We start from the raw sequence: 24,473 nt of genomic DNA on the forward strand, positions 1-24,473 counted from the left end.
TACTACACTATTTTTTAAACTGACTAACTATTCATGAAACTGACACATGTACTATACACTATTTATTAAACTGACTGACTATTTATGAAACTAACACATGTACTACATTATTTACGAAACTGACACAGGCACTACACTATGTTTATTAAACTAACTGACTATTTATGAAATTGACATGGGTGCTACACTACTTATTAAACTGACTGACTATTTATAAAACTACAACAAAAGAACCCACACTGTATCTGAAGCAGAACCAAAATAACCCATACTATTTCTGAAACTACAGTAAAATAACTCACACTATTTATAGAATTGCAACAAAATAACTCATACTATTTCTGAAACTAAACCAAAATAACACACACTATTTCTGGAAGAAAACAAAATAAACAATATTATGAAAATACAGCAAAATAACCAACACTGTTTCTGAAATTGAACCAAAATAAATCACATTATTTCTGGTACTATCGCAAAACTATTTATGAAACTGAACCAAAATATGTGACAACCCGTTCCTGAAATTTTTGTTTTTATTTATTTTAATTGAGGGAATTGACTGAAATGCCCTAGAGGCAAGGATTTTGACTTTTGTTGACCATCGTCTAGAGGAACGTATGGCTTATTCTTTCAGCGTGTTTGTGTAGTACTCGTTGATACGAACGCATAGCGAAAGCCGCTTGCGAGTCCGAATTATAACGATATAGTTACAGGCGTTTGAAATTTTTTATTTAAAGTTAGTTAAATAATTGGAGCTCCCATTTTGTGGGGAGGAAGCCAATCAGATTTTTAAAGGAGGGTGAGGGGACCAATTAGGAGGAGGAGAAAGGAGGGAAAGGAGAGAGGGGAAAGAAGAGAGGATCGGCCAGATCCTTGACCCGCACCCTTCGACCCGTTTTCACCGTACTTTCTGGTGGTTTTCCACCGGATTTCTCATGAAGTGGACCAAGCCACCACTCCCAATCATCATCTAATCCTTCCTTTTTCCTATTTTCACCCAGATTTGGAAGGAATCTGAGAGTAATTTAAAGGTTTTTCAAGGGGGTGCGCCGGAGGTGGTGTTGCGGCAATCCGCCATTTCTGAAGTAAATCCCATCAACCACCACCACCATTAGACTCCCTAGAACCCTGGAACAAGGCCCAAACATTGGATGAGGCGTCGGAGTTCGTTTTGGTGGCGAATCGACAACTACCCAAATCGAGGGTCTCGTACGGTTCGTGGTGATTTGAGGTTTTTCTCGGCCCAATTGGCGTTAGTAGCAGTATAAATTGATTCCTCATGTTTTGTAGATGAATTTTCACGTTTGGATCGTGTGATTTGGTGGAGAAATGAGAAAGTTATAACAATTTAAAGTTTGCCCAGTTTCCGGCGACCTCCGCCACTTTCGAGTAGTGTTTCGGCCAAATCATGGCGAGATAGCTATCACGTAAGATAGCAATCTCTTCGTCTTGTCGAGAACTATGATTTCCATTTTTGAATCACCTGTTTTTGTTGAATATTGACAAAGTTATGGACATTAAAAGGTTGCCCAGAAATTCCAGCGAGTTACCAGTTTTCCCGCGGACAGCCGTCTTTCACAACATTTTCCAACCACCTCCGGCCATCATTTGGACTCCAAGCTGGTATAATTTTGTTCTACATTTCTCTAGCTTCGATTTGGTATATTATGGGTTGAATTTGGTTGAAAAACAAGTGAGATATGGAGTTCCAAAGATCGCCCAGGAAATCTGCAAAATCTGCAGAATCCGGCAAAGTTCCACTAAGGTCCACCACTTGATTAGGATAGTAATCAACGATCCGACCGTTGGATTGTCACCAAACTTTAGTAAGTTATAGTACGTAATATTTGAGAACAATAGAAACTTACGGATCGGGAATCCGACGTATGGATCTTCTCGAATTGGATTTGTAAATTTATAAAATAAATGTTAACCGCCACTTGGTTTTGGGCAATTGGCAGAGATCCGACCGTTGGATCGTAATGACATTTTAGTATGTTATTATAGAAGCATAATATGGATATTTGAAAGTTGCGGATTGGAAATCTGATATGCGGATCTTCCGGATTGAGTTATACAGGGTTGTGGACCCAACCGTCGATCTTCGATCGACGGTTGACTCTTGGTCAATGGGTCTCAAATTATTCTTGAAGTTCCTTGAGGATATGTTTTATGTAAATTATGTATTCTATTGGTAAGAACTCTATGATGTGATTTGATACTTGGCCACATGCGACGATAGTTCGTGATGTCTCGATATTCGTGCGAGGGAGTCATAGTACATACCTAAGGTGAGTAGGTCTTTTCTTTTCTATAGTGTGTATATATATATAAGATTGACATCTCCTCATACGTTTATAAATTGAATATTTCATATAATTACTGTCAATGTTTTGAAGTACTAATGTGAACTACGAATGACTTGATCTCTGTTTAGGGTACGTAGGCAGTCTAACGAGACGTTAGATGTAGCCACACAATAAGTGAGATTAAATAATCGAGACAAAAGCTTTGTTTGGGAAAATGAGCAATGTGAAGGAATCTGGTGAAAACGTGAGATTTAAGGCCATGTTTTGGGTGAATAAATGTTGGTTATAAATCAATGTACGAGGAAATGAGAAATTGTGGTTTTATGTTTATAAATGCCATGCCATAATTAGTCTACATTTTAGTATGTGATTTAGTACAACCTTGCACAGTGTTGCACACCAATGCGGAGGCTAAGGTAAGTTCAGGTGAGTATATAATGTGGTAGGATTGATGAGATATGTGATGAGATATGAATATGTCATACAGGTCACTAAAGGTGACTCCGACTTATATGCTAGCCATGATTGATGAGATATGTGATGAGATATGAATATGTCGTACATGTCACTAAAGGTGACTCCGACTTATATGCTAGCCATGATATGTCGTACAGGTCACTAAAGGTGACTCTGACTTATATGCTAGCCATGATTGATGAGATATATGATGAGATATGTGATGAAATGCTAGCATAAATGTGATGATATATGATGAGATGCTAGCATATATTTATGATGAGATATGTGATGAAATGCTAGCATATGTTTATGATGAGATATGTGATGAAATGCTAGCATAAATGTGGTGATATATGATGAGATGCTAGCATATATTTATGATGAGATATGTGATGAAATGCTAGCATATGTTTATGATGAGATATGTGATGAAATGCTAGCATAAATGTGGTGATATATGATGAAATGCTAGCATATATTTATGATGAGATGTGTGATGAAATGCTAGCATAAATGTGGTGATATATGATGAGATGCTAGCATATATTTATGATGAGATATGTGATGAAATGCTAGCATATATTTATGATGAGATATGTGATGAAATGCTAGCATAAATGTGGTGATATATGATGAGATGCTAGTATATATTTATGATGAGATATGTGATGAGATGCTAGCATATATGGGATGAAATATTGATTCAACCATACATGATGGGTGGATCCGGCTAATATGCCATTTCCTATTGGTTTATTTCACCTGGGTTACTCATTCCTGTTAAGATATTTGACATAGCATAACCGTAAGACTATCATTTTGGTTATGGTTTTGGTTTATAATCACGCCTGTTATTTTCCGGGAAATTAAACAGGTATTGCGGCGTGGGGCTACTATCTTTGGTAGTTGGAATTGGTTTGAAGAGTTTTGTTTCACTCACTCACATTTTCTGTTTTTGTACCCCCTAGGTTCTAGCAGCAGAGTTCCGTATCGACGAGGATTCGTGGCACTTCCCAGTGTAGGTGGCTTCTTTTGATGGTATAGTCATTATCTTACCTTACTGTACTTTACTTATACTCTGTATCACGCGTGAAATGGGTCCAGACCCGCTCACCACGTACTCGTGTACTTAGAAATTTTTAGATTTTAATTTATTCATATTTTATACATTATCACACTTTATGGCTTCGTCACCTTCCAGGTGTCGACCAGCACAGCTCGATTCGGGGTCCTAGTGGACATTTCGGGTCGGGGTGTGTCAAAATAACTCACACTATTTTTGGAATTACAGCAAAATAACCCATACTTCTAAAACTGAACCAATATAATTCACACTATTTCTGGAACTATAACAAAATTACACACTATTTCTCAAAATTAAACTAAAATAACCCACACTATTTCTGAAACTGAACCAAAATAACTCAAACTATTTATAGAACTACAATAAAATTACACACTATTTTTTAAAACTAAACCAAAATAACCCACACTATTTCTGGAAGAGAACAAAAACCGCTATTTATTCAACACTATTCACTTTACAAACTTTCCTCAAATAAATAGTGAAATACTATGCAAGAATAGTAACCCATCCATTTTTCTTCATATGAATATAATTCATCTTATTTTTCTTTGGATATATAATAACGAATTATTTAAGTGGTTCATCCACATATTATCTATAACAATCATTTTCCAAAATATGGCTAAAATATAAAGATTTGTAACTTAATTGGTTAAAATGTAAAAATGTAGAAGTAAAATTATACGATGTCGGAGAGTGCAATGTGTAGGGTAAGAGTGGGATTCATAGTTTTCATTGAGAATGTTAGTAGTGTTAATGAAACGGACACAATTTTAATATATATATATATATATAAAAGACTTGACGCACGAGACACGTACGTCCATGACAGACACTGTTTATGAAACTAAACTCTATTGATGAAACTGAACACTATTTATGAAACTGAATGGTATTATACTATTTGTTGCTCAAGTTTTATAAATAGTGTCTAGTTCTTGATCCAGTTTCATGTATAATGTCTAGTTCTTGGTCATGTTTCATAAATAGTGCCTAGTTATTGACCTACTTTCATAAATAGTGCCTAGTTTTTGGTCATTTTTCATAAATAGTGTATAGTTCTTGGTCTAGTTTCATAAAGAGTGTATAGTCCAGTTTCATAAGTAGTTTCCACCTGTTGGTTTAGTTTCAGAAATAATGCTTAATTCTTGGTTTCGTTTCATATATAGTATTTACTTATTCGTCCAATTTCATAAACTGTGTCTATTTATTTGCCACATTTTATAAATAGTGTCTAATTCTTGATTCAGTTTCATAAAGTTTGAAACTTAGACCTTGTTTGGTCTTGTAAAAGCACTCATTGACTAACACTATTTCTAAAACTGAAGCAAAATAACTCACACTATTTCTAGAACTAGAGCAAAATAACTAACATTGTTTCTAAAACTGAACCAAAATAACCACACTATCTTTGGAATGGAACAAAATACATATATTTCTAGAAATATAACAAAATAACTCACACTATTTTTTAAATTGAACTAAAATAACACATTATATTTCTAGAACTACTAGAAAATTAGACACTATTTATGAAATAATCGCAAAAAAAATATAATTTGATATAAAATCCCAGCTTAGTCCCTGTATGTCTTTGAATCTTATGAAGCAAGGTCCAAAAGAAACAACAATATGTAATAAATTCAAAATTAACTGTACGAGTACGAGGATGATGCTATAAAGACCGTAACTTTACTTGTAACTTATATATAGATGCCTCCTCAGTTCCCAATTGCAAATTGCGGTGGTCAAAATCATAACTGATATTTTAGGGTCAAAAAAACAAAAATGAGGGGCTAGTTGTAAATAATAAATCACCCATCAGTCGACATGCGTCACGCCATACACGATATGCATAATTTAAGGCTTTTTGCCTTGATACGAATTTCAATTATTTTTTATTATTGATTGTTGAGCTTTATGAATAATTGTCCAATTAATTTTTTTTTTTAAATGAGGGTCTTTTTATTAAATTCGCATAGGACCCCTAAAATGTCAAAGACGACCATGAGCATGGAAGACTGTAATGCCTCTATTAATTTTTCTTATCCCGAAATGTTAGATTGTCGTGACAAAACTACCAACTAATCATTTAATAAATAAATAAATCACTGCCTCTGTTTTTTGGCTTAAACAACTTATGTACAACATGTCTGCACCAGGCAGCCGACAACAGTATTATATATATATATATATATATATATATATTATGTATATACTAAACCAATTTATGGATAGGGAAAGAGTGGGGCAGCAATCATTGATCAAAATTAATTGAAATCCGTATCGTTGATTCACCGCCAAAAGTTATATAATCTCAGTCGATGAGATCGAGCCAACGTGGGGAGTAGGGTTGTAATTATATTGAAGTTTTTAATGGGCTGCATATTTTTTATGTTAGGGGTAATTTTGGAACCTTAGTTTTGAACATTTTGAGTTTTGTAATTCAGCTCGTGTAGAATTTGCAGGCATGTCCTTATGGTTAATTTTGAGGTGTTTTTGGTTAGATAAAACTATAGACTGGTTTTTTTATTAAAATAATCTTAACTCAAGTCCTTTTTATTAAAGTTTTTTTTTTTTGGTCAAGGAAAGTGGTTGCGTGCGCGACTTTGGTGGTGCATGATAAGTGTCGTGGACTTGATTGCTTAGTCGTTGGATTTTGAGTATCTCGCATGATCTGGGTTTTTGTGTTGGTCGGACGGTTAGAGAGGAGAATTAAGGATGACGACTATATCCGAGTTTTAATATTGTGAACTAATCATTCTGTTGGTCACTAGTGAGTCGGCAATGTATGGCCACTAACAAGTTTGGAAGAGTCTAAAGCTAGGGTGAAGCATAGGACTGTCTAATTACAACACCTCTCACATTAAATAAAATTGTATAGAATTAAAATATAATAAAATCTTGTGCTTTTGTGAAGGATGTCCAATAAGACTACTAAGTCAGGCAGCTCCCTTTAGAATTTAAATTTCGAACAAAGTGAAGAGAACACTTAAATGTGACCATCCTATCACTACATTTGGTTACTAATCCATGTATATTATAGTACAAGTGGATGACATATTTATACTTTAAGCTACATTATCAATAGCGAAACACCGTGTTATAAGTTAGGCTATAACACAAAGTGTTTGAAGGTCACGTAGAAATAAAATTGAATCTGTCTAGTTGGTCTATTCCTCAACTAAACAAACATCGTATTGGTCTTGTTTGGCGCCTAAAATTGAATTGGATTGGACAAATGAAACAAGAGTAAACCATTTAGCCAAAATAAAAATAAATAAATGATTTGGCTAAAAAGAATATTAGTAACTTGCTATATGTAAACATTTCACAGATTTTCTATCCATCCATCCATCCATCCATCTGCTTCTTCTTACAACCAAAAGAAAGCTAAGTCTTACATGATTTACCCGTACATCCATCTCATCGTCGATGAAATCGCCTTTGCCGGTCCATCATATTTGGACTAAGAGAAACTTAAATCTTCACATAACTCATGCTCAAACACTCTGCGAGACATGACCACGGCATGAAAGAAACATTTTCTTCTTTCAAATCTTTGCTTTCCTCACTGTTACTGTAACAAAAGTATTCACATGTCATGCATGAGCTCATGAATCACAAGCATTTTCAAACCAAAGAAAAGAAGAAAGGCAAACAATTTTCTTATCCTTATGTATTATCTACCATTTTCTGGTTAGATCCGCTGTTAACTTTCTACTCAAAATTTTCTGATTGTTTATCGGTCCACATTTTGTGCCAAAAGAATTTATCCAAAAAATTTCTTTTCGCTGAATTTTAATGGTTGTCAATGTCATTGCAAAACTTTTAAGAGCAATTGCTACTATTATTCGTGATATGGAAAAGGCAAGATTAAATGCCTAGGGAATAATAAAAACGAAAAACAAAAGCAAAAAAAAATTTAGATTTTCACCTGCCCTGAGCTTGAATGGTTTCTTAAAGCTAGTCTGACTTCTTCATTAGACTTAACAGCACCCCGGCACTAAGACTTGTAGCTACAAAGCCAAGAGACACCTCGGTTGATACGTGAAACCCTGTGGAATTGTTTAGAAAAGGTGAATGCTGGATGGATTGAAGATTTTGTATAACTACAATAGTACTTGAAATACCCACCAAAAAAATCCAGGATCATCTTACACCCGATAAAGCCCAGAACAACAGCAATTGATGGCTGAAAAAAGAACCTTATTGGATTTTAGTTATCAATAGGAAACAAAGAATCAGGATTAAAAGTTTGATCAAGTGAATCCCTCATTTCAAAATACGTGCATATATAGAAACCGGCCCTGTGCTGATGGTTATCTATGGGTAGGTGATCAATAGTTCATTACGCAGAAAGAGCTAGAAATTCAGGTAGAAAATGTCAACTTTGTACCTGCAAATACTCCAAGTCTGACATACCCGCAGAAATGAGTGTGTAAAGCGACCTTAAACCTGAACTCAATGGGAAAAGGTCAATTATCAACTACTGCAGAAATACGCACAGATCCAGAAATAACATTGTAACTGTATAGCAACTTATTCACACAAATATGGTCAATTGAAACCTAAATCTAACAAGAATTACCTACGATGGCAAAAAGATTAGAACTGAAAACTATGAATGGATCCCGAGTAACGCCAAAAACTGCTGGTATAGAGTCGACCTAAAGAAAATGAAGCATCATATCAATATCCATTACAACAATAAGTGGAAAAGCAAAGATATATTTTACATAAATGTATTGTATATATATGTCTGACATTATTAGTAGTTGAGGAAACCTACAGCGAATGCTATGTCACTGAGCTCAATAACTGCTACCGTGAGAAGTAAAGGTGTGGCCTGCCCAAAACGTTTGACACCTGTTAGAGATCAACTAGCCATTAATTTAACAAAAATATTGATTTTCAATTTGGATTCACAAACTGTGGCATCTTGATCCAGAGAAAGTTGTAAATTACATCTGTGCAGTTTAAGACTTTTATACCTCCACAACTGTGCAATAAAATGTTGTAACCTAAGAAGATCCCATCAAAAACTTACCTTCCGGACACCATCTTGAAATGTAAAAAATCGATTGCCATCATAATTAGCTGCAAAAATCCACCAGAAAAAAGGTATGGATTAAGATCATATACCAAAAAGAAGCTAGTACAAAGTGAGTGTTTGCAAGATAGCCGATGATCTACAGGTGGCAATATAATATAAAGGATGAAAATTTGCAGGACGAAGCAATCTATACAATCCATTTTTTTTTTTCTTATTCTGATATAGTGTAAAATTCAAGTAAGCAAAGTCTCCCCAAACTAAAACATTCCGCCCTAAAGGTGGTCTCCTAGGCCTTGCTATATTCAAAGGTCATGCTCAAGTTTATCTAATAAAAGTGAGATAAAAAGATGAGCTAAATAAGACAAGGATCAGATCAGCCCCAATAAATTCAGAATTTCCAGTTTTGGTCCAAGCTTGAATTACCAAGAATCAACAAACAGCACTTCAACCAAAAAGTAAGAAGAAAATAAGTACACAGTAAAAACATTACACGTGACAGGGATAAATCTCTGGCATGTCTTCACAATAAAATTGTTGGATAGATCAGTGTCATCTTCTTCGCTGGAAAATAGCTAGAACAGTAAACAAAAAATTTGAGTCATTTGATGGCAGGAAGTCGATAAGTGCAGAATTAAAAGTTTGTTTGAAGGAGTAATGTCAGTCCACGAAAATGTATAAGAAAAAAGATAGTTATCACAACATTTTTAGAATAGAAGATTCACCTTGAAAGATGAGTAAAGGAGTATTGCGGCCAGGAAAAGATTTACCACCTCAAACCTCTAAAACAACGTATCACAAAAAATTCAAAATGAGAACATAAAGACAAGAACTATAGATTCACAAACGCATATGCACCGAGAACTATAAGCTTACCTGTAGTGTGGCTGTTCCAAGGAGTATTAATGTCAAACGGAAGACCACTGCTCCAGCAATACCATAAGAAAGTACTCGATTCTATAGTTCGGAGAGCAAACTTTTCGTAACCATGAATTACCAGACAGCTTGAATCTTTCAAGAACAATCCTTTACATAAAATTGAGAACCTATCGAGCATAAATTTGAATGCTAAAAGGTTTACAAATTACCTGATACATAATTGGCACTTTGAAGTACTTAAAAACTAGAACAAAGACAAACAGATTGTCTACTGACAAGCTTTGCTCCAGTAAGTACCTGGTACATCTTAACATTCAGAATGCAGCACAAGATATACACATGTTGCCTAGTTTGATTAAGACACCGGAAAATAACTAATGCTTCAAAAGACAAGAAGTTTAACTTCCTATCCACTGTTAGAAAGCTTTCACAGTGCAAATTTCTGCATACCCGGCAAAGAACTCCGATGCCTTGCCAACTCCGTCTTTAAAGCCCACACCAATGCCAAATGCCACCGCAGCACACACCTAAAGAAATTAATAGCTACAGTTATTAGCATTGTTGAAGTAGACAGTTCAAATTAAGCTGAGAGGTGCTCACCCACAAGGCTACAGTTCTTACAGAAGCAGCATAAGCTTCGCGCCCCTTAATTTTATCGGGAGAGTCATTGTGAGAGGTTTCCACATTACTAATGCCATCTCGTGATGCAGAATCACCCCTCTTTTCTACTGGAGATTCAAGTGGAAAGTTCATATAAACTACAGAAAAGTATCAAAATTTGACATAATTTCGCAAAAATCTCAAAATTGTCAGTCCTTTGGATCTAAATTAGTAAAACTCAAGTTACATGAACTTATCAAGGAAACATACAGTTAGTGTTTTAAATTGAGCCCTTAAAAAAGGGCTTTTATTTTCACAAGAATCCTTTGATAACATTACATTTTAGAGAAAAATACTTCGTGTCCAATACTTCGGAATATTACCATCCTGAATTTCAATTGTAGAAGGGTACAAAAAGGTTTTAGCGACTAAAAACCAATTAGAACATTACAGTTTGCCTAGCTGAGGGTGTTTTTTCTCAATTGAACTCTTGGTGTAATTTTATGAAACTTATATAGTTGTGAGGGTGTTTCTTCTAATTTACTAATGTCGAAAATAATATGCATAATTCAAGTGGGCAACTTTCACTTGCTCGTGAATCTCAAATTTACATCCGACAGTGTTAGAAACTGGTAGTCACCTGAAGTGGATAAATCATCATCCTGATCAGTTGCTCTAGAACGTGCAATCGGCGCGGATTGGCCGCGGCCTGCAATCCAAATTCCAACAATACAAATATGTAAATCAGATATGGAAATTGCAGATATAAAATTGAAGCACGGAAGAGTGAGTGAGAGACCTGTACGGATGGGAACGATGTGATGGTGAATGAAGTGAGGCATACTCCAATTTGGGGCTGGTGATGGGAGCGAAACCCTAGGCAGGCGGGAATTGAGCTTCAGATGGATGTGGACGCCGTTATGGATGACGGAAGCCGTGCCCATGGCGGTGATGAGGGAGAGAATTTGGTGCCAAATTCAAATGAGGAAAAAGGGAAGAAGAGAACAAGGAGCTCCGTGTGGTGTGTAGTAATAGCAGTAGTAATGTGTGATGGGTATCTTATCCCTTTTGGATAAATTGGCCACACAGAAAAATTGGAACAATTTAAAAGCATGAGAATAAATACTTTGTTATACATGGTCAAAATGAAGAGAACACTTGCTAGAGATCAAAGTAGAACGAAAACAATATATTACACGGGGGAGACTTTGGATGCTGACACTCCCCGACCTAAATCAGGGCATACTGGCCGTCACGTGGAACTGACGTAACCATGTGCACAGTGCGGAAGCAAAATTGATATAGAGAAATATGAGTAAATAAAAACCAAGCTACTAGCTAAGATAAAGTGCTAATGCGAGATTAAGTGTTAAATACACAATCAGAGCATAAATAGCCTAAGTGCAGTCTGACTGGACAAGTACTAATTGTACAACACCCACAGGTGATCCTACATTTGTGATGTTTGTCAGAACCACCATCGAAATCCCCGTGAGCCACCAAGGCACTTCTACCTAAAACCTGGAGGGGCGCAAAACAAAAAGTGTGAGTGGGCAAAAACAAAGCTTTTGAAAATCATTTCATTTCTCAAAAGTTCTAACCCCTCGACGTAAAACCTGTATAACTTCCCAGAAATATAATATATTTTATATCAGAAAATCATGCTTAGGATGAAAACCCATAGAAATATACCATGCCAAATTATCTAAATGAAATACCATAAGTATTCCAATTAAAATATATCAATGCCAGATATCATATCAGCCGGATCCACCTAACATGACCTGTACGGCTGAGTTTATAGCTCATAATCAATCTCAACCATATTAAATCATGCACACGAGTGGGAACCACCTAAAGTGGTCTGTACGACAAGACTAGATGTAAAATAAATATGCTCTAGTGCTACGATCACGTGAAGACTATGCGAATGATCGCGGGTCACCTACGAGTCGGAACCACCTATAATGGTCTATACAATAAGCCTGTGCACCTAACTTGGATCCAAGGTGAGCCTATGGTGCGGGAGGTGAACATCACGTGAAGGACTGTGCCCTAACTCTGGGCAGGAGCAATAACACTGGGGTGCAGGTTTATGAGCTTTCAATACATCACATCATATCTCGCATAATTAAAGCAATCTCATATCTTTAATTTATTAACTTACCTGGCACTGACATGTGGGTCCGCAGCACCAATTATAAATGTATGCAACTACTAATGCATAAATAAAAGTAGGCAGATACTTTGCATGGCATTCCAAAACGTATAATCATTCAATTTCATTTTTTGGGAAAATCTCAAGTATATAGGTATATACGGAAAACCAAAAGCCCACTCACTAATATGTCGAAGGGTCGTAGCCCCCGAGCCTCGATTGATGGCACTCGTCCTCAGGATAGGTCTCACCTATATGCGAAAATTTACAAGTAAGGCTTCCTCTCGATCTTCCACTCCTAACTTCACTCTAGTGGACCTCAAATTAGCAAGAAGAGGAACTTGGCAAGCATAAATGACATTAAGTTTAATTGGAGTCTTCCTACTAAGTGCATCAGCCACCACATTTGCACGACCAGGGTGATACTTAATCGTGCAATCATAATCACTAATCAACTCAATCCACCTTCGTTGTCGAAAATTAAGATCCATCTGAGTAAAAAGATACTGAAGATTCTTATGATCTGTGAAGATCTTAGATTTCTCACCATAAAGATAATGTCTCCAAATCTTCAAAGCAAAGATAATAGTTGCTAACTCCAGATCATGAGTAAGGTAATTCTTCTCATGAGGCTTCAATTGTCGTGAAGCATAAGCAATCACCCTACCATGTTGCATCAACACACAACCTAGACCATTTAGGGAAGCATCACTATAAACCTCAAAATTACCACTATCATCTGGGAATGCCAAAACAGGTGCATGAGTGAGATAATACTTCAACTGCTGAAAACTTTGCTCACAATTATCATCCCCACTCAAACTTAACTTCTTTTCTAGTTAACCTTGTTAATGGCAAAGCAATGATCGAAAAATCTTTAACATACCGTCTATAATAGCCTGCTAGGCCAAGAAAATTTCGTACCTCAGTGACGGTTCGTGGTTGTTCCCAATTCTCCACCTATGCTACCTTATGAGGATCTACTAGAATACCTTGAGCAGATATAACATGTCCCAAAAATACCACTTGATTCAACCAAAATTGGCACTTGCTAAACTTAGCGTACAATCGATGCTCCCTCAATCTTTTCAACACCAAGGTAAGATGTCGAACATGCTCTGATTTCGACTTAGAGTATACCAGAATGTCATCAATAAAAATAATGACAAACATGTCTATATATGGTTGGAATACTCGATTCATCAAATCCATGAAAGCTGTTGGTGCATTCGTTAATCCGAATGGCATCACAAGAAACTCATAATGACCATAACGAGTCCTAAAAGCAATCTTAGGGACATCCTCACTGCTGATCTTCAACTGGTAATAGCCAAACCTCAAATCAATCTTAGAAAACACACAGACACCTCGAAGCTGATTAAACAAATCATCTATACGCGGCAACGGATAACGGTTTTTAATTGTTACCCGATTTAATTGCCTATAATCAATACATAGCCTCAAAGTACCGTCTTTCTTCCTAACAAACAAAATTGGAGCTCCCCAGGGTGAAGTACTAGGCTAAATAAAACCTTTATCGACTAATTCCTGCAACTGGACTTTCAATTCCCTCAATTCAATAGAAGCCATTCTATATGGAGTCAAAGATACAGGATCCGTACCTGGAAGCAAATCAATAGTGAACTCCACGTCTTGGTCTGGCGGCAATCCAGGTAAATCATCCCGGAATACATCAGGAAAATATTTGACTACTTGAACATCCTCCATACTACTAGAAGCAACATCATTCAGCACTACATGAGCTAAATATCCCAGGCAACCTTTTGATAACAACCTTTTTACTCTTGCAGCAGAAATAACACCATGCCTCACCCTACTACGTTCACCCATAAAAGTAACTTCAGGTAATCCAGGATGATGGAAAGTAACTGTTTTCCCGTAGCAATCTATATGGGAAAGATTATAATGCAACCAATCTGTGCTTAATATCACATCAAAATCAACAATATCTAACAAGATAAGATTAGCTGGCATACCTACATCATCCACCATCACTAGACATCCTAGATATACACAATCAACATAACTTCTCTCCCATCGAGGCATAACAAACTCTAAATCATACCCTATAGGTGTAGGATGAGGTTGCGTCACTTGAGCAAATGTATGAGAAATGCCAGAATGCGTAGCACCACAATTAATTAAAACTCTAGCAAAGTGACCAAGAATGTTTAACGTACTTATGATCAAGTCCAGATGATTCTGAGCATCCTGCTAAGAGATATTGTTAATGCGTCATTGGGCTTGTTGTCGTCCCCTACGACTTCTATTAGTTTGATTACCTCACCCCTGCATACCTTGCCCCTGACTTGGCTAACCATATTGCCTTAAAGATCCTGCACTACTGGAAGCAATCTCTACTTGTTGGGGTTGTCGTCCTTGGTACCATTGAGATCCACTAGCTGGAATGGGAGGATACGGCGTATACCCTCCAGGATACTGAGAATACCCATTCTAGTAATAAGGATCATGCGAATACTGGCACTATCCCGAAGTGTAAAGAGGGGCGTTGCCCTGGTAATGGTAAGCACCACCTCGACCCATCTGACCATAACTACCAGACCTTGGAACTTGCTGGATCGGTGCTGGTGGTGGCATAGAAGGCTGCTGGGGCCTCTGCTGATTCTGGGGACAATTCATAACTATATGTCCCATCTGCCCATAAGTAAAACATCCATTGCCCCACCTACACTCTCCAAAATGCCTATTATTACATCTGCGGCACAAATGAGCACTTCCTCTTCCAGAATCTCCTTGCCTCTAGAATCTAGGACCTCTTGAAAATCTACCACCTTTCCTTTGACCAGTGGCACTAAAACCTCCGCTGGAAGAACTGGAACTAGTTTTGAGTCTTGCAAGGTCCTTGAGAAGACTGACCTTTACCTTTATCATCTCTTCTCTGATTCCCATCCTTTTCTTCCTCCTCACTATCGCTGGGCATATTCTATGAATCTTCAATTCGCAGGAAAACCTCATAAAACTTTTGGTAAGTAGCATAGGAAGTTGTGGTTGCCATAGAACGCCACTTCTTTTTAGTACCCAACCTGAAACGACGAAGCATCTTAACTGGATTAGCATCAACTTCCTGATCATAACGAGACAAGTCAGTGAATCTCCTGTAATACTCATTTGCTGTCATTTTCCCCTGTTTCAATTGAGTAAATTCTTGCTTCTTATGATCAATATACTGCGGAGGAATAAACCTTTTCTTAAACAATTGTTTAAACACTTCCCAGTCAGCTGCTTCCTCTGGTGTCATCAGATAAGCCTCATGTCTCCACCAGGATGCAAGTTCCAAACCCAAAAACTAGGTAGTCGTCTCGACCCACCTATCAGGAGAAAGATTCCCTTGACTTTGCATTACACTGAAAGTTTTCTCAAGATGATTGAGTCATTTCTCTGCTCCTTCATGTTGTTCATTCCCCATAAAATGATTCAGCTTCAAATTATAAACAGTCTCAAGAGGTGTCCTTTGGGGAGGACAAAGCGAAGACTGAATAGCATTAGCAATAGCTTCCCCTAATTGAGCGATATTTGGGAAACTAGGCTCAACAGAATGACGTGGATCTTTACGAGGTGGCATAGTTCTGACAGAAGACACCAAAATAATTAGAAAATTCACAAGATATGCAGGATTGCAAACCTAGGCTCTGATACCAAACTGACACACCCCGACCTAAATCAGGGCGTGCTGGTCATCACGTGGAAGTGACATAACCATGTGCACAGTGTAGAAGCAAAATTGATATAGAGAAATATGAGTAAATAAAAACCAAGCTACTAGCTAAGATAAAGTGCTAATGCGAGATTAAGTGTGAAATACACAATCAGAGCATAAATAGCCTAAGTGCAGTCACTGGACAAGTACTAATTGTACAACACTCACAGTGATCCTACATTTGTGATGTCTGTCAGAACACCGTCCAAATCCCCGTGAGCCACCAAGGCACTTCTACCTAAAACTTGGAGAGGCGCAAAATAGAAAGTGTGAGTGGGCAAAAACAAAGCTTTTCAAAATCATTTCATTTCTCAAATGTTCTAACCCCTTGCCGTAAAACTTGTATAACTTCCCAGATGACACACCCCGACCTGAATCGAGGCATGCTTGCCGTCACGTGAGGGTGACGTAGCCATGTGCACAGTGCGGAAGCAATAAATATCTAAGGAAATGCGAATAAACAAAAACCAAATCAACTAGAGTACTAGATAAGATAAGGTGCAAGTGCGAGATTAAGTGTGAAATACATCATCAGAGCATAAATAGCCTAAGTGCAGTTCGACTGGACAAGTACTAATTATACAACAACCAAAGGTGATCCTACATTAATGATGTTCTGTCAGAACCACCGTCGAAATCCCTGTGAGCCACCAAAGCACTTCTACCTAAAACCTGGAGGGGCGCAAAACAAAAAGTGTGAGTGGGCAAAAACAAAGCTTTTGAAAATCATTTCATTTCTCAAAAGTTCTAACCCCTCGACGTAAAACCTGTATAACTTCCCAGAAATATAATATATTTTATATCAGAAAATCATGCTTAGGATGAAAACCCATAGAAATATACCATGCCAAATTATCTAAATGAAATACCATAAGTATTCCAATTAAAATATATCAATGCCAGATATCATATCAGCCGGATCCACCTAACGTGACCTGTACGGCTGAGTTTATAGCTCATAATCAATCTCAACCATATTAAATCATGCACACGAGTGGGAACCACCTAAAGTGGTCTGTACGACAAGACTAGATGTAAAATAAATATGCTCTAGTGCTACGATCACGTGAAGACTGTGCGAATGATCGCGGGTCACCTACGAGTCGGAACTACCTAAAGTGGTATGTACGACAAGACTATGCATCTAACTTGGATCCAAGGTAAGCATATGGTGCAGGAGGTGAACATCACGTGAAGGTTTGTGCCCCAATCTCTGGGCGAGAGCACTAACACCGGGATGCAAGTTTAAGAGCTCTTAGTACATCACATCATATCTCACATAACTGAAGCAATCTCATATCTTTAATTTATGAACTTACCTGACACTTACCTGTGCATCCACAACACTAATCATAAATATATGCAACTACTAATACATAAATAAAATAGGCAGATACTTTGCATGGCATTTCAAAATGTATAATCATTCGATTTCAATTTCTGGGAAAAATCTCAAGTATATAAGTATATACAGAAAACCAAAAGCCCACTCACTGGTATGTCGAAGGGTCGAAGCCCCCGAGCCTTGATTGATGGCGCTCGTCCTCATGATAGGTCTCACCTATATGCGAAACAATTATATAAACGTTATTTAAAGCACATGCACAAAACTAGGAAATAACTTCTCATACAATGCTTAAATGAGGTGTTTGAATATACCAACGTGATCTACTCAACACCACGAACATCCCCATATTTTTAGAAAAAAAATTTGAGCACTCACGCGCCGGCTAAAGCACGACCAAACACGCAGGCACGTGCCTGGCACAGGGGACGAAATAGTTAACGCCGTTAGGGAATATTTTGTTAAAAACTAGAATATGCCGTTAAGTTTACTTGACGGCATCATAATATTCCGTTAACTTTGACATTATATTCTCCTCCTTCTTCCCTAGATTGCCGAAGCCCGGAACCCGGCACTGGCGCCGCTGCTATCGCTGGAAACTGGAAAATTGTTCAAACCTTCATATCTATTTCATTTCTTAACCAAAACTCATGAAATTTGTCTCAAAATGAAGCTCATGATGCAAGGAACAAAACCTTACCAACTTTGAGCCCCAATAATCACAAAAACTCGTCGGAAAAAGCACGATACTCCGGCCACTTCAGTAACTCCTAGAACCCAAGTCTCCCGACGTCCAAAACACTCCAAAATTACTCCCCGAGCTTCGTGAAGACGTCCTAAAGCTTCCTAGAACCTTAAAACTCCCTAAAAACTTCACGATCACGATCGCATGAACAGTACACCAAATCGGGGTTTCTGGTTCTTGGATTTTCGAAGGTTTCACGTCCAACAAATGGCAAGGACGAGCTCCTGGACTTGCAAAGAACACAAAGACCACTTCCCCAGCTTCGATCCATGACTGGAAGTGAAGGTTTGAAGGTTGTCCGTATGTTTGTATGGAAATGGCATAAAATGTGAGAGAGAGGAAAGAAAGAGAGTCAACGGGTTACTTTGGGTGTGTGTGTGATCCAGTTTTAGGTATCCAATCACAACAAACAAAAAACTCTTTTCTAATTGGGTCCAAACACTTAGGAAAAGTTTAATTGGTCCACAACCAAAACCCAAACCACACATCACCACAAACGTTCAAGGGTAAATTCGTCATTTCACACCATCGATAATAAAATTCGGGACGGGTTGTCACACTAGAAATATAATACATGCTATAACAGAAAATCATGCTTATGATGAAAACCCATAGAAATATACCATGCCAAATTATCTAAATGAAATACCCATAGAAATATATACTATTAGATTATAATACTAAGGGTAAATCGTCAAAATGATCCCTAAGATTTGCATAACTTATCACTTTGGTCCCTGAGATTCCAAATCGATAAAAGTGGTCCCTGAGATTGTCCACCATCCATCGTTTTGGTCCTTCCGTTAAGTGTCCCGGAGCTCTTGGCCAGAAGTTCGGGCAATTTTCAAAACTTCGTAACTCAATCGTTTCTTAACCAAATTCGACCCATAATATATCAAAATGAAAACCCATAGAAAATAGCCTCAAAGTTGACTGGTCCGAGTGAAAACTTGAAAACTCGCCGAAACTGGGTAAACTTTAAACGTTCATAATTTCTTCAATACTCAACAAAATCAAGTGATTCAAAAACAAAAATCATACTTCTCAACGAGACAAAGAGAATGGTACCTTTTTTTTTATGGCTAACTCGCCGTGGTTTGGCCGTAAAATGGCTCAAAAGTGGCTAACTCGAGACTAAGACAGCCACTTTTGAATCACTTGATTTCGTTGAGTATTGAAGAAGTTATGAACGTTTAAAGTTTACCCTGTTTCCGGCAAGTTTTCAAGTTTTCAAGTTTTCACTCGGACCAGTCAACTTTGAGACTATTTTTCGGCAATCTCCGGCAACCATTGGGCTTCAAAATAAATATAATCTTATTTTAAACTTTCCTATCTTCATTTTGATATATTATGGGTCGAATTTGGTTAAGAAACGATTGAGTTACGAAGTTTTGAAAATTGCCCAAACTTCCAGCCAAGAGCTCTGGACACTTAATGGAGTTTTTAACGGAATGATCAAAATGATGGATGGTGAACAATCTCAGGGACCACTTTTATCGATTTGGAATCTCAGGGACCAAAATGATGAGTTATGCAAATCTCAAGGACTATTTTGACGATTTACCCTAATACTAATAACAGTTTGGAAATACAAAATAACAAGATTATGTGGTCGAACATGATATACAAGTTTTAATCGAGCCCTGGTACAATATCATCGTGTCTTGTGTCTCGTGTCATGTAAGTACTTTTTGACACATGTCTAATTGGACCAAACACTTTACTTTTCACGCTGGACATAACTGGCAAAATATCCCCTCCAAAATTCACACGCTTCTCGTTTGCACTTTCACTATCTTCGCATTCTCACAACCTAACCTTCTTTGGCACACTTCTCACGCGCTATACGATTCCCAATTCTCCAATGGCCACCAACACAAAGAAGCCCAACGACACCAGCACTGCCCTAGAAACCCCTAAGAAAACCCTAGGCACCTCTCCGGTCCCACCCATCTCCACAAATTTTGGATCGACCCGAAAATCCGCCCAGTGGCACTCCCTCCGATCTACCTCCGTCGTCCGAGGTTAACTCCAAAGAAAACGGGTCCAAGGCCGACTCTGAGGATACCAAGACTGGCTCTGCCGCCGGTGACGCGGCTGCTCCGGTTACCGCCATTGAGAAGAAGATGCGCCGTGCCGAGCGGTTTGGGATATCCGTGCAGCTCTCAGAAGAAGAGAAACGCAACTCTCGTGCTGAGAGGTAATTGGGATTAGGGTTTTCTAGGGTTAGGGTTTTTTTTTTTGGCTTTCTGGTAAGAAGAGTAGGAAATAGATTTATGGAAACCGAATGCACCCATTGTTCTAACATTCACAAACAGGGCACTTATGAGCAGAATATTAGTTCTTAATAATTAAAAAAATATTATGAATTTTTAATTGAAGGATAATGATACTTGAATTGATGATATGAGATTTAATTGTAATGATAATACATTCTTATATCAGTAAGGATAATATGTTTGTTTGGATTTGATGAGGATTTGACTTAATTTTATTGTAGTGACAATACATCCGTATATTATCCGTGGAGAATTGCGTTTCTAAAGGTGTTTGATCTTATGTCAGGTTTGGTACTGTTTCGACATCGCTTGGATCCCAAGCATCTAAAAAACCAGAAGACCTAAAGAGGAAGGCTAGAGCAGAGAGGTTTGTCATGGAATGCTTTTTCAGAATTCTTGAATTTGATTCTACCAAATATTGGGTTATTTGTTTGTTTTGTATTAAAGATTGTCATCAATCTCTTTATTGTTATCAGGTTTGGGCTTCCTGCCCCAGCTGTGGTAGGTGATGAGGATGCAAAGAAGAAGGCTCGTCTTGCTCGGTTTGCACCTATTTCCAAGACAGATACTAAAGCTGATCCTCAGGAAGAAGAAAAACGAAAAGCAAGGGCACTCAGGTATGTAGCACTCAAGGCCTGATGATTATATTTTCTGTATTTTCTCAATTGAGGTTTCTTTTTGTTTGTTTTAATTCTCCTGAATCGTTTATGTTATATTTCTAGGTTTTCAAACACCTCAAAGGGTTATCTTACTCAAGTGAATGAAAAGGGTAACGTTGAGCTGGTAAGAGACTCTTGGTTTGATTTTTATAGGAACATTTTGTGTAAGACTTTTTTTTTTTTTTCCTTTTTCATTCTGCATCTTGCAGTGCTGATCTTTATTTTTTTTAATAAACTAGAAGGCAGCCATAGTGGGCAGCACTGGTGAAGGGGTCTGAAAAGAAGCTTCGTTTTCTTAGTAGTAAGTTAACTTTTATGAAATTTGGGAGCTATGCAACCAGTTTTAATCTACTTTCGATTCTGTTCCCCTTCTTGATTAGTATACAAGTATGTTATGTTTGTGTTCCTTGAGCTGCTTCAGTTTGTCTTATACTTCTGTTTCTTATGCAGGTATAGGATTCTAACATTTTTTGGTTCCCTCAAAGGCGTCCGTAACTGTACCTATCTCTGATTGCATGGATTATCAGGTCGAGTGTTTTCCCAATGGTCATTAGTTATCTTCTCCCAGTCACTGAACACAATTTGGCGACATAGGGGAGCGTTATTTCATGCTTGGTTTTGGTTCCTTTATCAATTTTCCTGGCGAGGCTTTGAATAATCAACAACTACCTACTTAGTGTTAACCTACCCTGCAATCTAACAAGAATGTCAGAAATTCAGTATTTATGACGTAGGGAAAATTTAGTACTTGAGGATGCATTAGTGGCAACTTTTGGGTGGTCATTCATCCAATTTACGTATACAAAGATAATATCTCGTAATTGTTTGCCTTGAATAAACATGATGCAGTGTTGAACAGAATTCTGAAGTTGGTTTGCTAAGTCTGCACCTTCTGATATGTTACTAGCTGTGCTGAAATGTGCTGATAACCAACTTAATCCATTATTGTGGGTTCCAGGTCTTAGTTTTCTAGGCAATCGATCCTTGTAATATTAGTTATTGGTGGTCAAATTTTAAACTTTTGATGGTGCGTTGAATGGTAAAAACATGTTATTTAAGAAGCAAAAGAGTCGAGCTCATGCACAGTTGAAGATGGCTGCAATAATGAAGTTTTGTTAGGGTGTTAGATATCTAGCTTGTTACTGGACCTGCATAGTTTTATTGACTTGTGTGCTAGCTTAAGTGAAGTGGATCTTTGTTTCTTTTTTTTGGTGGGGGGGTGGGGGTTTATGTTTCGGGTTTATTGTTGATGATAGTACATGGCAACACATCTTCTCACCATCATGGTTCTGATTCTATTTGTTCATATTGACTATCTTTTCTTAATGCCATTGGGTGGGATCAGGTTAGATGAGGTGTGGGTAAATCCTAAGTATTGTTGTCCAACACTGTCATGTTTGTCATGTCTAAGATGGATTTAACCGACTTGAAGCTAACTTTTGTAAGATGGAAATCTTAACATGTATTAGTTATTCATATTTGCTCAACAGAGGATTTCTTGAGACTCTGGTGTTAGAATTTCTGATATTCTTGGTCGGCGATTTTGGGGTAAGTAGACAATGTGGAGGTGGTGGTTGGTTTTCTTAAGCCTTGCTGGGTTAGTTCTGCAAACTACAGGTAGGATACCAGGAACAGACTGTACTCGTTAATACTTTGGTCGGTTTTTGCTGTGTAATTTTTAAATTTTGTAGAAAAATCCACCTCATGTGGAAATTCATGTTTTGTATTAGGTATTGTGGACGGAAGGACCTGTTTAACTTAATTTTGGAGGGAATCACAAAATGTTTGTTACATTCTCCGTCTGTTCAATTTATCAAATTGCTAATTAATTTCTCTGTTATTGCCATATTGATGGGTAGTTGTGAGTAGGCTTGGCATTTTGGACCCAACCCATTAACCCGACCCGACCCAACCCGTTAATATTTGTATTTGGGTGGATGTTTAACGGGTCGGGTCGGGTCGCTAACGGGTAAACCCGTTAACAACCCGTTAAATAACGGGTCACTTTGGGTCAACCCGTTAGCACCCATTAGTTGAGGATATTTTAGCAATTTTAGTAAAATCTTAATAACAAAAAATAAATTTTATGCAAAATAATAATAATTGTTAACGGGTGAAACGGGTGACCCGTTAGCTTAACGGGTCGGGTTCGGGTGACCCGTTAACTTAACGGGTTGGGTTGAACCCGACCCAAACCCAATAAACCCGACTCGTTTACAGGTCTACTTGTGAGGTATCCTTTTTGTCTGAGTTTGCAAATTAAAAGACATGAAAGGTGATGATTGGTTTATTACCTAAACGTTGATAAACGTGCTTATTTCTATTGGTGATACATTATTTAGTTTGCAAATTGTTTCCAAATTTAGTCTATCTAATATTATCCTTCTTTTTATTGATTTGTATAGCTATTTCTGATCTCCCTTTTTTCCACGTGCACTCTCCTCCTCATTGTTTTTGTCCTTCAACCCTACTTATACTCTTTCTTTGAACAAAACAAAGGACGGAAACAATGAGGGGAGGGGAGTGCAGAAGGGCAGAAGGGGAAAAGAGGAGCGTGGAACTCATTACCCGATTCATTGTTTTGCTGGTTGTTGTGCATAGGGGTGGGTTTGGTACGGTTACCGTACCAAAACTCTCGTACCAATTATCATATTAAATTTTCGGTTTGGTAAAATCTATAACTATTATCGTACCAAACTTTTGGTATACCGAAGTTTGGTATTGTCAAATAATTTGGTTCACATGGTATGATAATGGTAATTGTCTCTTTGTTTTTGGACAAAATCTGTTTTTGTTTTTGGACAATTTGTTTTTGTTTTTTTTTAACCCAATACAAGGGCAAAACTATTTTTTCTATTGTAGCTTAAATTCATCTATTATTCATCATTCACAATTCACATACATAATAATTCAAATGATGCATCAAGATTTATGATGAAAATTAAGCTTACAATCCATATAGAAGTTACGAAGCAAAACAAATAGAAGTTAACAATCTAAATGGAAGTTAAAGTTTCAAACCAAATGAAAATTTAAACTAAACTTCAAAAAGTAAAATCATTGATCATTGCTTCAAGTTTGAGATGCCGAAGCTTTTGGAGGAGGCATTGAACTTGTAGAAGATTGAGCTTGTGTCAAGCCTACGTTACAAACAAAGA

At 37.4% G+C, this 24,473-nt stretch overlaps 3 protein-coding genes across 13 annotated transcripts; 1 reads left to right on the top strand and 2 right to left on the bottom strand.

The window, feature by feature from the left end:
• Positions 1–7,118: 7,118 nt before the first annotated feature.
• LOC103419316 (thylakoid membrane protein TERC, chloroplastic) lies at positions 7,119–11,489 on the bottom strand. Of its 11 annotated transcripts, none has more exons than XR_011580087.1 (15): positions 11,190–11,489; positions 11,031–11,099; positions 10,412–10,518; positions 10,241–10,317; positions 10,000–10,087; positions 9,788–9,868; positions 9,637–9,693; positions 9,405–9,486; positions 8,909–8,958; positions 8,651–8,707; positions 8,454–8,528; positions 8,258–8,316; positions 7,996–8,053; positions 7,796–7,916; positions 7,119–7,438 (listed from the first exon to the last, which is right to left on the bottom strand). XR_011580087.1 is itself a non-coding variant. In XM_029101133.2 (15 exons), the coding sequence occupies exons 1-14, from the start codon at positions 11,332–11,334 to the stop codon at positions 7,825–7,827; spliced, it is 1,098 nt and encodes a 365-aa protein (XP_028956966.1). In that variant the 5' UTR covers positions 11,335–11,489; the 3' UTR covers positions 7,119–7,438; positions 7,796–7,824. The 11 variants fall into 11 exon arrangements, 8 of the variants coding, with proteins under 8 accessions (XP_028956966.1, XP_008355652.1, XP_028956965.1 ...); XR_011580086.1 differs by having other exon boundaries at positions 10,391–10,518; XR_526905.4 differs by having other exon boundaries at positions 10,391–10,548.
• Positions 11,490–12,799: 1,310 nt separating this feature from the next.
• LOC139195042 (uncharacterized) lies at positions 12,800–15,828 on the bottom strand. The gene is made up of 6 exons (XM_070820221.1): positions 15,614–15,828; positions 15,344–15,513; positions 15,133–15,224; positions 14,888–15,008; positions 14,081–14,545; positions 12,800–13,287 (listed from the first exon to the last, which is right to left on the bottom strand). The coding sequence occupies exons 1-6, from the start codon at positions 15,826–15,828 to the stop codon at positions 12,800–12,802; spliced, it is 1,551 nt and encodes a 516-aa protein (XP_070676322.1).
• Positions 15,829–18,521: 2,693 nt separating this feature from the next.
• On the top strand, positions 18,522–21,530 carry LOC103433470 (protein MODIFIER OF SNC1 11). The gene is made up of 6 exons (XM_070820222.1): positions 18,522–18,568; positions 20,368–20,577; positions 20,943–21,023; positions 21,133–21,273; positions 21,379–21,439; positions 21,525–21,530. The coding sequence occupies exons 1-6, from the start codon at positions 18,522–18,524 to the stop codon at positions 21,528–21,530; spliced, it is 546 nt and encodes a 181-aa protein (XP_070676323.1).
• Positions 21,531–24,473: the final 2,943 nt, after the last annotated feature.

This window comes from Malus domestica, chromosome 04 (genome assembly GCF_042453785.1).
Source record: "Malus domestica chromosome 04, GDT2T_hap1".
Taxonomy (NCBI): Eukaryota; Viridiplantae; Streptophyta; class Magnoliopsida; order Rosales; family Rosaceae; genus Malus; species Malus domestica.